Source organism: Eptesicus fuscus, chromosome 9 (genome assembly GCF_027574615.1).
Source record: "Eptesicus fuscus isolate TK198812 chromosome 9, DD_ASM_mEF_20220401, whole genome shotgun sequence".
NCBI lineage: Eukaryota > Metazoa > Chordata > Mammalia > Chiroptera > Vespertilionidae > Eptesicus > Eptesicus fuscus.
In genome coordinates, this window is record NC_072481.1 from 17,018,294 (window position 1) to 17,035,491 (window position 17,198).

At 40.4% G+C, this 17,198-nt stretch overlaps 1 protein-coding gene across 1 annotated transcript in view; it reads left to right on the top strand.

The window, feature by feature from the left end:
* Positions 1–16,816, top strand: part of STX12 (syntaxin 12) — a 32,357-nt gene extending 15,541 nt beyond the window's left edge. Inside the window, exons 3-9 of the mRNA XM_008148003.3 lie at positions 2,772–2,871; positions 8,027–8,164; positions 9,407–9,450; positions 9,813–9,918; positions 13,718–13,790; positions 14,507–14,589; positions 16,148–16,816. Coding sequence (XP_008146225.1) covers positions 2,772–2,871; positions 8,027–8,164; positions 9,407–9,450; positions 9,813–9,918; positions 13,718–13,790; positions 14,507–14,589; positions 16,148–16,243 — 640 coding nt within the window. The 3' untranslated portion in view covers positions 16,244–16,816. The remainder of the gene's footprint in view (positions 1–2,771; positions 2,872–8,026; positions 8,165–9,406; positions 9,451–9,812; positions 9,919–13,717; positions 13,791–14,506; positions 14,590–16,147) is intronic.
* The last annotated feature ends 382 nt before the right edge of the window (positions 16,817–17,198 follow it).

The window sequence follows — 17,198 nt, forward strand, 5'->3', positions numbered from 1 at the left end:
TATTGATTTCAGAGAAGAAGGGAGAGGGAGAGAGAGATAGAAACATCAATATTGAGAGAGAATCATTGATCGGCTGTCCCCTACTGGGGATTGAGCCCACAACCCGAGCACGTGCCCTTGACTGGGATCAAACCTGGGACCCTTCAGTCCGCAGGCCGATGCTATAACCACTGAGCCAAACCAGCTAGGGCTGATTCTTTTGATCACATCCTTCTTGAGTACATTTCTGCTTTTTGAAGTTCTATTCTTCATCTTTAAAAGATACTGAGTAATGTTCTTTATTTCCTGTCCTAGACTTTGTGAAATGAGAGAATAACTTACTACATTGAGCATTTTCCAGGAAGATGTGAAATATCTCTGGATATGTTAGTCCTGTCTGGGATGTTCAGGCTCCTGATGGACTCCCTCTTGTTTTTGACTCTCTTATTTTTTTTTTTTATCTTGGAGGTCCCTTTGCAGTGAAGAAACATTAATAATTAGTAGTGTGGTTTCTCTGTCCTCCCTTAAAACCTTTGTAAAAATGGCCAGATAGAGGAAATCATGACTGAGAGGAGCTCTTTTTGTATTTCCACTACTTTTCTTCTTTCTTAAAATATATTTTTATTGATTTCAGAGAGGAAGGGAGAGGGAGAGAGAGATAGAAACATCACTGCTGAGAGAGAATCATTGGTCAACTACCTCGTGCACATTCTCTACTGGGGATCTAGCCTGAGACCCAGGCATGTGCCATGACCTCCTAGTTCATAAGTTGACGCTCAACCACTGAGCCACACAGGCCGGGCTATTTCCACTACTTTTCACTTCCACCTAATATATTATACTAGAGGCCCAATGCACGGATTCGTGCACTGGTGGGGTCTTTCAGCCTGGCCTGCGCCCTCTCGCAATCCGGGACCCTGGGGGAATGTAGTAGTGCGCAAAGTGGCATGGCGCCCACTCCCACTTATCCTGGCCCCACTGTGCCTGCGTCACCACTGCTTGGTAGCATGCTGCCACAGAGGCGGGAGAGGCTCACACCACAGCTGCACTTGCCAGCAGTGAGCCCAGTGTCTGGCACTCGTCAGTCAGCTGAGCAGCACTCCTGCTGTGGGAGTGCACTGACCACTAGGGGGCAGCTCCTGCATTGAGCATCTGCCCCCTGGTGGTCAGTGTGCGTCATAGTGACCAGTCATTCAGTCACTTAGGCTTTTATATATATAGATTAGAGGCCCGGTGCACGAAATTCGTGCATGAGGGAGGGTGTCCCTCAGCCTGGCCTGCACCTCTCCAATCTGGGACCCCTTGGGACCCCTATGGGATCAGGCCTAAACTGGCAATCAGACATCCCTCTCACAGTCCAGGACTGCTGGCTCCTAACCGCTTGCCTGGATGCCTGCCTGATCACCCCCTAACCACTCCCCTGCTGGCCTGATTGATGCCTAACTGCTCCCCTGTTGGCCTGATCACCCCCAACTGTCCTCCCCTGCCGGCACAACTGCTCCCAACTGCCCTCCCCTGCCGGCCCAATTGCCCTCAACTGCCCTCCCCTGCCAGCCTGGTCTCCCCTAACTGCCCTCCCCTGCAGGCCTGGTCGCACCCTTTTGCCTTCTCCCGCCGGCCTGGTCACACCCAGCTGCCCTCCCCTGCAGGCCTGGTTGCTCCCAACTGCCCTCCCCTGCTGACCTGGTCACCCCCAACTGCCCTCCCCTGCCGGCCCAACTGCTCCCAACTGCCCTCCCCTGCTGGCCCGATCGCCCCCAACAGCCCTCCCCTGCAGGCCTGGTTGCACCCTTTTGCCTTCTCCTGCTGGCCTGGTCACACCCAGCTGCTCTCCCCTGCAGGCCTGGTCGCTCCCAACTGCACTCCCCTGCCGGCCCGATCACCCCTATCTGCCCTCCCCTGCCAGCCCGGTCACACCCAGCTGCCTTCCCCTGCAGGCTGGTTGCCCCCAACTGCCCTTCCCTGCTGGCCCGATTGCCCCCAACTGCCCTTCCCTGCTGGCCTGATTGCTCCCAACTGCCTTCCCCTGCCGACCTGATCACCTATAACTGCCCTCTCCTGCCGGCCATCTGTGCCAGCCATCTTGTGGCAGCCATCTTGTGATGATGTCGTGCGACACCACCTAGGCTTTTATTATATAGGATATCCTTGCCTCTTTAATGTCCTTTTCTGTCTACTCCTTATATACGTATGTTTTCACACTATAGGGCTTTTTTGTTTAGAGGGAAGAAGCAGAAAGTCAAGCATAAAAAACTGGTAGGGAGTCAAGGCTAAAGCTGAAGGAGCATCAGCTTTAAGCAAGATCTTGGGAGCTTGCTCCCTAGGGTAGGAGCTGTGCTTTTAATGCACATTTCATCCAACTGCCAGGATTCTGTCTCTAGGCAGTGGACTGTGACAGTAGCCGTGCGAACTCCTGGACAACTCATTGTGAGAGTTTTGTGAGAGAGTCCAGTGTGTTAAAACTATTAGAGTTAGCAGTGGGGCAGTAGCTCTTCTTATATTTCTATCACAACTGCTGATATGCTTTCTTTTCTCCCCAAAGAGTTAAAATACCTGATCATCAGATTTCACTGAGACATGTTCTTTTAACTCGGTAATAGGAGGAAGCCTTGAAGTGGGTTTGACTGGGCAGTAGTTCTGGAATTTTGTTGTGAACCCAGGCATCTAGGAACCTATTTCTTCATGTACCCTTTCATTCCCTGCATTGTGAGACACTCTGAGAATAAGCTGATACTAACTATACCAGCCCTCAAGAAGTGAGGATATTCTAAAACCTGTTTTTTCTCTCTTAGGCAGCAGTTGCAACACTCTACAAATCAGCTTGCCAAGGAAACAAATGAATTACTGAAGGAATTAGGGTCTTTGCCCCTCCCCTTATCTACTTCAGAACAGGTAGGTATTTTCTGTTTTCTGTTTTGTTTTTTAATTTAAAAAGGACTTTGTTTTAATAGAAATACAGTGTGTGAAACAAAAATAACTTGGCCTTTTGTGCTAGATAGACCTTCTCTAAACCTCAACTTCATTATCAGTAAAATGGGAGTATGTGGCCATTGTGACAAGAAAAAGAATGTGTGCACCAGATCTTGCAAATTGCCTGGCATTTAGTAGGTACTCAGTATGTGGTGGCTGCTGTTATGATTAATAAGAACATATTAATATAGTAGTACTAATAGGTTTAACTGAAGAAGAATCTCAGCGTTTGCATCTTTTTGGGCTTGGGCTAGCAGCTTTACGTTTTCAGGCTTCATACTAGTTTGTTTTGTATCTAGTATCTATATATTCCAATCACATGTCTTTTACATTTTGCCTTCACTTTCACATCCCATCACAAGTCTTTCATAGGTCTCAGGTTGAGGAAATGCTCAGGGAAAAAAAGACTTCTCTTTTCAAGTAATTTTATTCAGTGCCATTTAAATCCTTAAAAACACACACTTTTTATAGGGATTCATTGTTTCGTTGTTCTTCCCTGCCTTTTGTTCACACGTTCATGAAGTCAGATGTGCTCCCTCCATTGTGGCTGGACTCTTTTACCTGTCATTCATGATCTACCTCAAATTCTCTCTCTTCCAGGGGAAAAACCTTCACTTACCTAAGCCTGTTGTGAATCCATTTTTTTTAACTTTTTAAAAAAATGATCTTTATCCATTTTTTTTACATTTTAGGCACTTTAAAATTATATATATATATATATATATATATATATATATATATATACACATATATACACACACACACACACATATATATATATATATATATACATATATGTATATATATATATGATTTCAGAGAGGAAGGGAGAGGGAGAGAGAGATAGAAACATCAATGATGACAGAGAATCATTGATCTGCTGCCTACTGCATGCCTTCCACAACCTGGCATGTGCCCCTGACTGGAATCAAACCCCAGGACCCTTCAGTCCACAGGCCAATGCTCTTTCCACTGAGCCAAACCAGCTAGGGCTGCTTTTAACTTTTATACCATTCATGGGGGCACTTAACTTATATTACTTTTTAAAAAATTTTAGATAGAGAAAGGGGGGGGGAGATATCAATTTGTTGTTCTACTTATTTATACATTCATTGGTTGTTTCTTATATGTGCCCTGATCAGGCATTTAACCCACAACCTTGGTGTATCGGGATGATGTTCTAATCAACTGAGCTACCTGGCCAGAGCCTATTATTGAACTTTTTAAATGATGATGTCTTATCTATGATGGCCCTAAAGATAAAGTCTACAACTTCCCTATCCAGGGGTTGTCAGTGAGTTGTGGCTGTTGGGACATAAAATAATAGTGTAGCACACACACTTTCCAAGTTATCATACTCTTCACAGTTACGGTCTTTGTTACATAATATTCCATCAAACTGATCTAGTAATTTTATATAAACATTCCTTTGACATAGAGTAGAAATAGAGTGTGTTGTTGTTACATGAAACTTGTTTCATATATATGTATATATATGATACTGGATCAAGATGTCACAGTCTTACGTGTGTCTCCATCAAAAAAAGTTTGGAGATCACTAGTTTAATCTATACCTGGCAAGCTATTTAATGAAGTGTATGCTCAGTCTTTGGAGTTTTGGTGCCCCTTGCACAAAAGAGAGGATGCTTTCTCATCCTGCTACAAAGTAGTTAAGATAGAAGATAATCTTCATGCACTCATTCTTTGGTTACCCGTATGTGTGCTGTTTTAGTGTTACTCATGCTGATATTTCAGTACCGACAAAGTTCCATCCAATATCTCTAAATTATTTCAAAATTACCCCTCTTTTCCTCCCAGCTGTGCACTTAGAGAATACACTCTTGTAGATAATCTTAGTGATAAAAAAGGAGTCTAAGGGTCTGATGCAAACAGAGCATTGAAAGTACTTAAGAAATAAATAGCAGCCTAACCAAAATATAATTAGAAAGTCAACTCTGCTAACAAACAAAAAAGGATCTAATGTATTCCAAATCAGATAGAAGTTATTTTTGGATTATGCATGTTAATGTTCCCTTCCATTATCGTGGATCATAAAACACGAAATAGATCTACATACTGTTTCTAGTGAAATATAATTCCTTAATTTCCTTCCTCCTATTGTGCTGAATACTCTTTTCCTTTCAAGTCTTTGTTCATCTAATTAAAATCAGCCACATTACCCATCTTGTGCTACTGTCCTATGCCTCAAGCCATTTACTCTACTTTTCAGTGTTTTTTTTCAGATTTATGTACTATCATCAGTGATTATTTAGTTGCTAAATCCAATGGCCTTTTTGGTTCTTACTCACTTTTCTTCTCTGATTCATTGATCCTCTTGCCCAGCCTGTCTCCACTGAAACCTTTCTTCTTCCTTTCATTCTGTCCCTCAATTCTGGTGAACCTTTTCAGGATTATTTTCTCTAATCCCAGGTTGCGTCTCGGCCTCCTTCTCTGAGTCTGTTGCTTCCTAGAATGGGCATGCTCTGCCATCCATTGATCCTGTAATTTTCTCACTCTGCTTTCCCCCTCAGGAGTCCTATCTACTTTTATAAGCTCCCTGTCATCTCTATGAACATGACCCCCGGATCTTTTTCCAGCCCTAGCCTCTAAGCCTCTATTGCCCATTCCTGTTCTGAGCTCTCCTCTTCATCTGAAATGTAGTGTGTTGTGTTATGTTGAATTCCTCCCATTCCTCCTAAACACCTTATCTAAGCTGATTTGCAATACGTATTATCATAAAAAATGTAGCCTTTAGACCTAATATTCCCACTCAACCAAATTTGTCCTGAGGAAAAAAGTACTAAGAGGAAAAAAACAACTTTACTCTGGAGCCAAATTTCCTGGATTTAAATTCTACCTGTGCCACTTACTGTGTGTGACCCTGGCAAATTATTAACCAATCTCTGTGCCTCTGTAAAAGGGGGACTATAATAGTAAAATAGGGACTGTAATAGTACCTAACTAAGGTAGGATCTTGTTCGGATTAAATGAATTATTATATAAAGTACTTATATCAGTACATGCACATAGTAAGCACTCTATAAATACTAGCTATCATAAAGGGGCTCACTTTAGCTTTGTTTAGAATATTTAAAAAGTGGGAACAATCTAGAAGGAATGTTTACATAAAATTACTAGATCAGTTTGATGGAATGTTATGTAACAAAGACCGTAATTGTGAAGAGTATGATAACTTGGAAAGTGTATGTGCTATATTTAAAGGAGTTTTTTTTTTTTATTTTTTTTATTTTATTTCAGAGAGGAAGGAAGAGGGAGAGAGAGAGAGAGAGAGAGAGAGAGAGAGAGAGAGAGAGGGAGAGAGAGAGAGAGAGAAACATCAATGATGAGAATCATTGATTGGCTGCCTCCTGCACGCCTCCTCCTGGGGATCTAGCCCGCAACCCAGGCATGTGCCCTTGACTGGAATCAAACCCGGAACCCTTCAGTCCACAGGCCGATGCTCTATCCATTGAGCCAAACCAGCGAGGGCTAAAAGAGTATTTTTTGATAGATTGGGGCATGATGTTTCTCCCCTTATTGTTACAATGTTTATGAAAAAATAAAAATCCCAGAAAAAGGAAAAAAAGTTCCTCATCTAAGTTTGCTTTCAGTATTACCATCACTCTCTTCAGTGTGAAATTTGAGTCATTCTTGACTTTACCCCCTTCCCCCACAGCCACTCACTAAGCCATAATGTTTCTTAAATTTATTTTTTTATGTTACCATTACTGACAGAAACCCTATCCTCCTAACCTTAAATCTAGATAGACTATTGCAGTAATCTTTTTTACTTGTTTCTTTTTTTCTGTTCTATCTTGTACAATATCACAGACTAATTTTTGTAAGTTATCATTTTGTACCCATCATGTTTCCTGCTCAGAAATCTTTGTTCTTTAGAGATTAAGTCCCAAAATTATTTGTTTGGCACTTAAAAAACCTGCTGTGGTCAGCTCCTTTCCTGCCTTTCCAGTTTCATCGTTTAGCTGTTGTCGCGAAAAAACCTTTGGTTCCAGCCTTATAGTCCTCGTCACTGTGCCTTTGCTCACACTGTCCTCCCGCTGGCTTTGCCTAGCCCCTTCTCTCACGCCTTACTCTTGCTTCGGTGACCACCTCCTCTGGAATCCTTTTTGACTCCTTGAGTTCTTACTGATTATACCTGCCTCTAAACTCCTATAGTACTGATTTGATAGCAGTTATTTATAATGATTTGTGACTTGTATCTGTATATCCTTTATCTATAAATACATGGTAAGTTGTTTGAGGTCGGGGTGAGTTTTTACTTCTATGTATGTTCTCAGCACACAGCAAGTGCTCTCATTATGTGTTTTTTGAGACATAGAATCGATACGCTTAGTTAAGGTAGCCTGTACTGTACAAACTAGTTTTCAGGTTCCCAAAGATTTAAAACCTCACCATAGTAAAGGAAAGTGACTCTATGGTTTTCAGGAAGCTGTGAACTCAGCATAGATGAATACAGTTTTAACACTTCAATAAAAACAACCCCTGGGTCCATTCTGAGTTCAAAGGCATTTATTTGGCTTTTGATTCTTTTTTCTTTTTTTTAAATATTTTTATTGATATCAGAGAGGAAGGGAGAGGGAGAGAGAGATAGAAACAACGATGAGAGAGAATCATTGATTGGCTGCTTCCTGCACGTCCCCTTACGGGGCATTGAGCCTGCAGCCCGGGCATGTGCCCTTGACTGGAATCGAGCTCGGGACCCTTCATTCTCCAGGCCAATGCTCTATCCACTGAGCCAACCGGCTAGGGCGGCTTTTGATTCTTCAGGGATCCAAAATTCTGAAATGCAATTCTTTCTGAGATTACTTTACAAGGTAAATGACATGCAGTTTCCAGCGTTGTCAGAATGAATATTTTCGTTCTGACGTGGCCTATAGTGTTAACTAGGAATTTGAGTTAGCAATGAGCAAATATATTAATTTAAGGAAGATCCTATATCATAGTAATTTTCCCAGTAGGAAATCTTTAGGAGGTATAATATACTGCTTTTAATGGGTATGAAACCCAATGGTTTGAGATTAGTATGAAATTTTAAGTTTTTGTTTTATTTCCTTAGCGCCAGCAGAGACTTCAAAAGGAACGCCTCATGAATGATTTCTCTGCAGCCTTAAATAATTTCCAGGCTGTGCAGAGAAGGGTGTCTGAAAAGGAAAAGGAGAGTATTGCCAGAGCAAGAGCTGGATCTCGACTTTCTGTAAGTTTATTCCCCAAAGAAGACCTTTGCAGATTTCAGGATGTTCTTTCCTATGTTTTCTTCCCCTGACCATTAGCCTTTGTTTACTATTTCCCCAAATAATAGATATGACATTAGCTGCTGCAAAATGCTAGATTGGTAAAACCTGTGTAAAAAAATAATGTGTGCATATGGTCAAAGACTAGAAAGGAATGTTAACAAAGTTTTAAAAAGTGACAGGTAGGATTATGTACAATTTTCTTTTTTATTGTTATGTTGGTCTTCTGTTAAAAACAAAAAAAGAAGAAAGAATGAATCTGTTTCTTGGAATATAGTATGCTAAGTTATTTGGACTAGCTTTCTCTTTGAAGAGAATTAACAAATACTAGATTTTATCAACCCAACTTCTCAAAAATACCTAAGAGCCATGGGAATATTAAGGTCAAAATCTAAGAGAAAGTGAGAACCTGCAGAAGTAAGCAGAGCACTGAAAGTGCCTTTGCACTGAGTACATTTACTGAGGACAAACTTGAACTTCAGTTTTTTTTGTTAATCCTCACCTGAGGATATTTTTCCATTGACTTTTTAGAGAGAGTGGAAGGGATGGGGAGAGACAGAGAAAAACATCGATTGCTTGCCTCCCGCACACACCCTGACCAGGGCCAGAGATCCAGCTTGCAACCCAGGTACATGGCCTTGACTGGAATTGAACCTGAGACCCTTCAGTCTATGGGCCAACACACTAACCATTGAGCAAAACTGGCCAGGGCTCATTATTATTATTTTTTTCTTTATTCATTTCAGAGAGGAAGGGAGAAGGGGAGAGAGAGAGAAACATCAATGATGAGAGAGAATCACTGATCGGCCGCCTCCTGCACACCCCGCACTGGGGATCAAGCCTATAACCCAGGCATGTGCCCTTGGCCGGAATCGAACCTGGGACCCCTCAGTCCGCAGGCCGATGCTCTATCCACTGAGCCAAGCCGGCTAGGGCAGGGCTCATTATTTTTAAGCCTCTCTCCTGCCCATGTTCTCTCATCTTGTTTAGTATGCTTTCAGTTCTGAGCACAAACTGGAATGCAGATTTTTCTTTCTCACCCATTTCCTAGTCAAGACAAAATGCCAGAGCCCTGTGCCATCTTGTAGATCCTGTTGGAGCCAAGGGCTGTTGCTTCTTTACACTCTAGCTAAAGAAAGCTATTGTTTTGTGTGTCTGTGACATGTTTCTGGATAACAGCAGCAATAATGCCCTCTGCTTTCTAGGCAGAAGAGAGGCAGAGAGAGGAGCAGCTCGTCTCATTTGACAGGTAAAAGAATTATTCAGCCAACCTGCTGGCTAGTTGAGATGGGATTCTATTCTTTATACTTTTAACTTTAAAAATAGTGAGAAAAAAGAAGGAAAAATGAAGAGAAACCTCAGGTGTCCCATCCCTCATAATTCTGCTTCATCTCAGTCTTGCCCATGAAATCTGGGACTTTGTTTTCTTGGTGTTATAAACGCTTTGCCTCTGGACATGAAAACTGTGGCCCTCAGGGGCTTTGTCTTGATTGATACCAGAGGAGGTGAGCCTGTAATGTCCTGGACAGGCTCTGCTGAAGTAGAGATGCTGTGCTGCCTCAGGCACACCTTTGAGAGGAGGAATCAACTGGAGTGCTTGTCTCCCCGCAGCCATGAGGAGTGGAACCAGATGCAAAGCCAGGAGGATGAGGTGGCCATCACCGAGCAGGATCTGGAACTTATTAAGGAGAGGGAAACGGCGATTCGGCAGCTGGAGGTGAGAGCGAGTTCATGTTTTTTGTTTGACTTAATGTATCTGTGCAGTATAATCCACTTGGATTTTCTCTCAGTGATTATGAAAAAACATGAAATGAGTGTTGTGGGGTGTGGATATTCGGTTTCAGTGTAATCATGGTGAATCTGAACGACTTTTATGATGGCAGTGGCCATGGTGCCCAAGAAGACCCAAATCCTCCCCTCAAGCACCGTATCTTCTGTGGTCTCCATGAGAATATGCAGGGAGAACAGCAAGGCAAACAGATATTTTATTGTTGATTGAGACTTCACCCCCAGACCTCAATGCCAATCTGTAGGTTAGGTAGAGCTCTACAGGGAGCCCCTTTGCTTGTCTGAATAGCCCAGAATAAAGGTAGGCCAAATGGTTTGCTCCATTTTTGTGCATCCCAAAGTCTAATCTCAAGTTGTGGATATTACTTCAGTAGGTCAGAGAAATTGGAATAATTTTTGATTTGGGGATTGAGAGAGAGGTAGTGAAGCCTTTCTTACCTGTGTTTTCAACTTTAATCCTGCAGTGACCAGTAAAATATTCTTAAACTTGCGTAGTTTCCTCCTACATGAAGGTAGAGACTGCCATCCCTGGGGGGCAGCGGGGAAGGGAGGATTGTGGACATGAGCAATTTTGAGCTCCTCCCTGACCTTCATCTGTGGCAGTAGTTCTGAACCCTGACAGCACATTAGAACCACTTGGACTTTAAAAAAAAAATCCCCAGCTCTCCTCCCTCGCACACCATTTGTTACTTTGGACTATGTAGAACTCCTATTTTTTTGTAAGTTAAAAATGGGCAAATATCCACAAGAGGCCCTGGGGGTGGGTTTTTAAAACTTTTTTAATTTATTGACTTTAGAGAGAATGATTTGTTGTTCCACTTATTTGTGCATTTATTTGTTGATTCTTGTATATACCCTGGCTGGAGATTGAACCTGCAACCTTGGCATATCAGTACAACGCTCCAGCCAACTGAACTAACCAGCCAGGGCATCAGAGATATATATTTTTTAATTTCCCAGATGATAATATGTGTTCAGGGTTGAGACACACTGCCCTGGGTTCTGCCAGTGTCTGGTCTTAGATGAGATACTTCATCCTCAAGTTGGATTATTTCATTTCCTTCAAAGATATTGTATCTTTCTTTTTCTTACTCACTGCTGTTTGTTCTCTAACATTAGAAATACTGTTATAGCAGGGAGAGAACATACTGAGCTAAGGAAAGCAAAGTAACTTAGTGAATGTAATGGGCACTTCACATTCAACAGAATTAAGTCCAAATTCCTTAGCCAGGCTCGATTTTCATGTCCAGTCATTTCCTATATCTAATATACAATCCCTGTTCTAATAGAAAATAACATACTCTTATGTGTCTCCTGTCCTCTCATACTACACTTATGGCCACCAAATGTGTAGGTTTTTTCCCCACATCAAGCAATTCTGCCACGCTAGCTGGATGTCCTACAATCTAACTCAATTCTGACACTATCTACCTGGAGATAGCATCAGATCCCACAGTTGAGTTCAATCCCACGTTTCAGATACCGTTGTCAAGTTCAGGTTGTTATCTGTGCTTCTGACTGACAGGCTCTAAATTAGAGGTTCCCATCACCCCCTCCTTGGTTTTGATTAATTTGCTAGAGTGGCTCACAGAACTCAGGAAAACAAGTTCCTTATTAGATTACTGGTTTATTATAGAAGAATACAACTCAGGACTAGCCAAATGGAAGAGACATATAAGGCAAGCAAGGTATGTGGGGAAGGGGGTGGAGCTTCCATGCTTTGTCCAGGTGTGCCATTCTCCCAGGAACACCATGCGTTCACCAGCCCAGAACTCTCAGAACCTGTTGTTTAGGATTTCTGTGGAGGCTTCATTTCATGAGCTTGATTGATTAAATGATTGGCCTTTGGGGATTGATTCAGCCTCCGGTACCTCTCCCCGCCCCAGAGTGCAGCTGAATGTTCCAACCTTCAGATTCAAAGCATCCTCCATCCTTAGGAATTATCCAGAAGTCAAGTCTTTAACATAAACTTTGGTGTGATTGAATAAGGCTTGTTATGAATAACAAGACACCTTTATCTTTTCTCACTTAGGAAATTCCAAGGTTTTAGGAGCTCTGTGATGGGAATGGGACAAAGACCAAATATATATTTATTATAAATAACAATATTGCACCTATATTATAGCCAAACTGGGCTATTGCTCTTTAACTCAGTTACCTTTCCATTTATATTGCTTCTCTTTTGCTTTAAGGCACAACTCAAGTCCTACCTCTCCTGCAGAATCTTTCTCCTCTACACAATGTTCTGTACTATTTATTAGTCATTTCCCATATAAAAACCCTTCTTTTTTATCTTGATGTGTGCTGATCCCCTCAATTCCTACTTAGCTATTAAGTCCTTTTGTATCCACAGCAACTAGTAGTCTGTCCCAACAAAAGCAAACTCTTAGCAAGTAATTGAGGGTGATAGGAAGAACTATTCTTGTAAGTTATGATTAGGAAGTCATTGCTTTCAAGGTGTCAGTTTTTATTGTGTCATTCTGAGAGGCAATGTATTGCAATAAAAAGAGCATGGGCTTTAAGGATGTCATCCTAGCTGTAACACTTAGTTTTCTCACTGAGGAGCTATGTGACTAAACAGATTACATAACCTCTCTGAGCCTCATTATCCTCAAAGATACTTACTTCATAGAGTTACTGAGTGATTAATTTAAACTCTTTAAAAAAAGTTTTTATTGAGTTCAGAGAGGAAGTGAGAGGGAGAGGTAGAAACATCAATGAGAGAGAAACATCAACATCTATTGGCTGCCTCCTGCATGCCCCCTACTGGGGATGGAGCCTGCAACCCAGGCATGTGCCCTGACTTGGAATCAAACTGTGACCTCTTGGAGTTTGGGTCAATGCTCAACCATTGAACCACACCAGCCGTGCCTGAAGGATTAATTTAAATATAAAGGAGGCATAGTAGCATAATGAAAACATCATGAACTTTTAATTCTCAGTTTGGCCACTTGTTGTGAGACCTTGACACAAATCATTAAACCTCTCTGAGCCCCAATTTTCTCTTCTATAGAACGTGGATAAACATGTCTCATTGGGTGTCATGAGGACCTAGTAAGTAATAATTCATAATAGTTAACACTATGAAGTGCTTATTGCACAGTTCTAAGAACTTTATATATGATTTATAAGCCTTAACCCTTTGCACTCGCTTGCTTTTTTCTCGATTCCTTTATTCTACTCAGGATTTAATTTTTTAAATACCCCAGATTTTACAAAGCGCGGCAGTAGAATAAAAAACTGGAGTTTCTTTTCATACAAACTTATTTATTTGGATTTTTTATATATTTCAAATTATTGATACATTCAATACAATTCGACATATGAGCTGCTACCGATGCTAACCGTGTCGAGTCACACTCGACATCCGAGTGCAAAAGGTTAAAAACACATGTGTTGCCCTAGCTGGTTTGGCTCAGTGGATAGAGCTGTTGGCCTGCAGACTGAAGAGTCCCTGGTTTGATTCCGGTCAAGGGCACCTGCCTGGGTGTGGGCTCGATCCCCAGTAGTGGGGCATGCAGGAGGAAGCCAATCAATGATTCTCTCTCATCATCGATGTTTCTATCTCTCTCCCTCTCCCTTCCTCTCTGAAATCAATAAAATATATTTTTTTAAAAGCACATGTGTTATGTTAATAGCTTCAGTTATGTTACTAACTTCAGGTAAGTAGAGGAAATGAATCTCTAACATGTTGCTTAATGTTAGTTAATTGTTTTGGTGTTCCTTAGGCTGACATTTTGGATGTCAACCAGATATTTAAAGATTTGGCTATGATGATCCATGACCAGGGTGATCTGATTGGTATGTATTATTAATACCTTCTGGGGCCCTATGTCACCTGCCTATTCTTTCTTTTAGATAATATAGAAGTAGCCATCTGGAAATAAATCCTAAATTTCAACAGATATACACAAATGTGAGCAGTCTTTTGTCAGAGCTGGTTCATGGCTATTAACAGGTTAACTATTCTGTCTCTTTTTCGTACTCTGTGGCTGCTGTAATTTTAATTTAGAGTAGCTTAGAAATATTTTTCTTGTCATAGGTGTACATAATTTTTTCTCTGCCATTTGTGGATGAGTTGTATACTTTATAACCCTTTCCTGTAAATACTTCAGTGTTTATTTCCAAAGAATAGGGCTATTCTCTTATGGAGTTAGTAACTTTTTAAAAAAATACTGATTTTAGAGAGAGGAAAAGGAAGGAGGAGGAGGAGGAGGAGGAAAGAGAAAGAGAGAGAGACACACATTGACCAGTTGCCTCCCATATGCACCCCAATCTGCAACCTGGGCATGTGCCCTGACCAGAATCGAGCCAGTGCTTTTGGTGGTGCATGGGATGATGCTCAACCAACTGAGCCACACTGGCCAGGGCCGGAGTTAGTAACTTTTGTTTTCATGGCTGGATAGCTAGAATGGTGGTGGTGAAATCAGGATCCCCATAACATCAGAAGTTTGTTCAATTTGCTGTCTTGCAACATGTGAGTTTGATAAAATTTCCACTGCCCTTCTTTTTTGCAGATAGCATAGAAGCCAATGTGGAAAGCTCAGAGGTGCATGTGGAAAGAGCCACTGATCAGTTACAGCGAGCTGCTTACTATCAGGTAAGGGAGGCACCAGAGAAAGCCACTCTGTGCTACAGGCTTTATGGGCCATTAGAATACCCCAGCGATTTTCAACCTTTTTCATCTCATGGCACACATAAACTAATCTCTAAAATTCTGCAGCCAACCAAAAAATATTAAATAGGTATAATTTAGGTTGTTTGGTGTGTTGTTATTTTTTATAAAAAATAGGTATAATTTTGATTCATTCATACCAGACCGCTATTGTTGTGTTGGCTGTTGTAATTTTTTAATTTGACAATCTAAGGGAAAAGAGGTCAGGTATTGCATGTTTTAAAAATTCTTGCGGCACACCAGTTGAAAATCGCTAGAATACACTGCAGCCTTTTTCTTAGGCTTAAGTTGGAGATAGTCATAATTGCAGTGCCAGTTCCGTTTTTAGTATTTTCCTTTGCAGAGAGACCTACAAAAAGGCATCAAACCTTGAATAAACTTATATAACAGCTTCTTAGCTACTGAGCTAACCCCATATGCTAACATGATACCTTAATCTGGTTTAAGGCTAATTTTATATCCTAAACAGTTGAAATACAGGGTTTCAGCTAGGGTAACAATTGGTACAAAGAAGAACTTTGCAGATACTTTCTGTTGACTTTGCCACAGAGGATGGACATAAAATCAACTCTGACTTCTGCTTATCTATGAATAAATAGGGGTTTATCCTTTTGGGGTTATTTATCTATGAATAAATAGGAGTTAATTATTCTTTCTGGAAAGTGATATTCTCTTACATATTAGTTGAAACTGGTTTTATTACATATCTGAGTCTTTACCTGTGTACAAATATTGTGAATGAGGTCCTTCTCATTTCTCAATTGGGTGTTGCATGACTTTTTAGAAACCAATAGCATTTCAGTAATTTTCTGTTCCTAAGATAGCTGTATTTTACCTGGGAATGTTCTTAAAGAAATTTGTTTAATAATAGTGTTTCCTTTTAAAAACTGAGTGATGACTTTAGTATCTAACAGCAAATGAATAATTAAGCAAATTATCTATATCCACTCAATGTTATATTATGTGGAAATTAAAGGAGATATTTATGAAGAGTTTATAATAATAAAATTTTTATGCTAAAATGTTACGTGAGAAAAACATCATATAGTATGATCCCAATTATATCAGATAACAATTTGCATAGATAAATGAGGAACTATAATAAAAATGTCAACAGTTTTAGCTGTGGGTGATTATTTTGTTTCCTTTCTGCTTGTCTATATTTTTTACATTGAACATAAAATGTTATAATAGGTATAAAACCTTAATTAATATATACATGCACAAATAACTTACTTTATTGCACATAATGCCTAGCAATATTGGTATAAACAGTTATTTTGCTAAACTGTATTTGGGAAACTGGAGTTAAAACTTGCACTAATGCCTCGCTCTGGTAACTGTTAAGATTTTGGGCAGGTCTGTGCATATTCATTCATGGATAGAGTTGATTTTGAATAACCAGGAGGCAGATTTATGAAGCACTCTTAGAATAAAAAATTTCACTTGTTTGATGAGTGTCTTAACATATTTCTCTTCTCAGAGAAAATCTCGCAAGAAGATCTGTATCCTGGTGCTTGTCCTGTCAGTGATTGCTGCTATCTTCGGACTTATTATGTGGCTAGTTTATGGAAAGTGATTGCCTCAGAGCTTTCTCCCACGGAACTGTTTTCAAGGGCAAATGCTTGCTGGAGTCTGCCAGAACAAACTGATCACAGAAGAGAGCATCCATCAGAACGTCCTGTAATAATTTAGTTAGAAACTAACTACTAACCAGTCCTTGGAATCAGTGACCTATGGAGACAGTATTTATCAATTTATGTATACATTTTATTGATTTCTCAAATTAGGAATTAATTTATGTAGATTTTGCTTTCTCTTCTATTCTGATTTACCCTTCATCCCAAGTATTTACTGAAAATTCCATTCTAGATATTCTTGTTTTAACAGGGACACTACAGTCTTATAAATTTCTTTTTATGTATATACAAGATTTACCTTTTTACTAGCAACTGACATAGAATTACTTTTTAGCACCCACCATATTGGAATCTGTCAGAAACTGTATAATAAGCTGGCAATTTTTATTATTTAACATTTTAATTTGTAAGAAGCCTATTCTCTGTCTGCTTTGAAAGATTCTGGCAATGTATTTAACTAGAAGGTAAAAATTGCACACGTGATCCAGATTAAATGAGAAGTATCAATTTGAGCTGGCCAGTTGTGGGTTTAACGTTTACTTTATTATCTGCTAGTGTCATCCACAGTAGTTCATCCATACACACACTAAACCATCATGTTCACTTTTTGAAGAGATTAATTTAATTGACATTACTATACTCCAAGGAGTTCCTTTCCCACCTGCTTATATAGAAAGGGATAATTAGACCAAGCATGCTTTTGGAAAGCAAATAGGAATTGTTTGGAATGATTTGATCATTTTGTTGTTGTTGTTCAGTTGTGATTCTGCATTCCTGGTGAATGATGATGTTGCTGTCAAAACACTGTCCTGCCCTTATAAGGGTCGCTGGGCATTTGATGGCAGGAAGATATGAAAGGCTAGACTGAAGTTGGTTTAAAATTTAGTCCTGTGA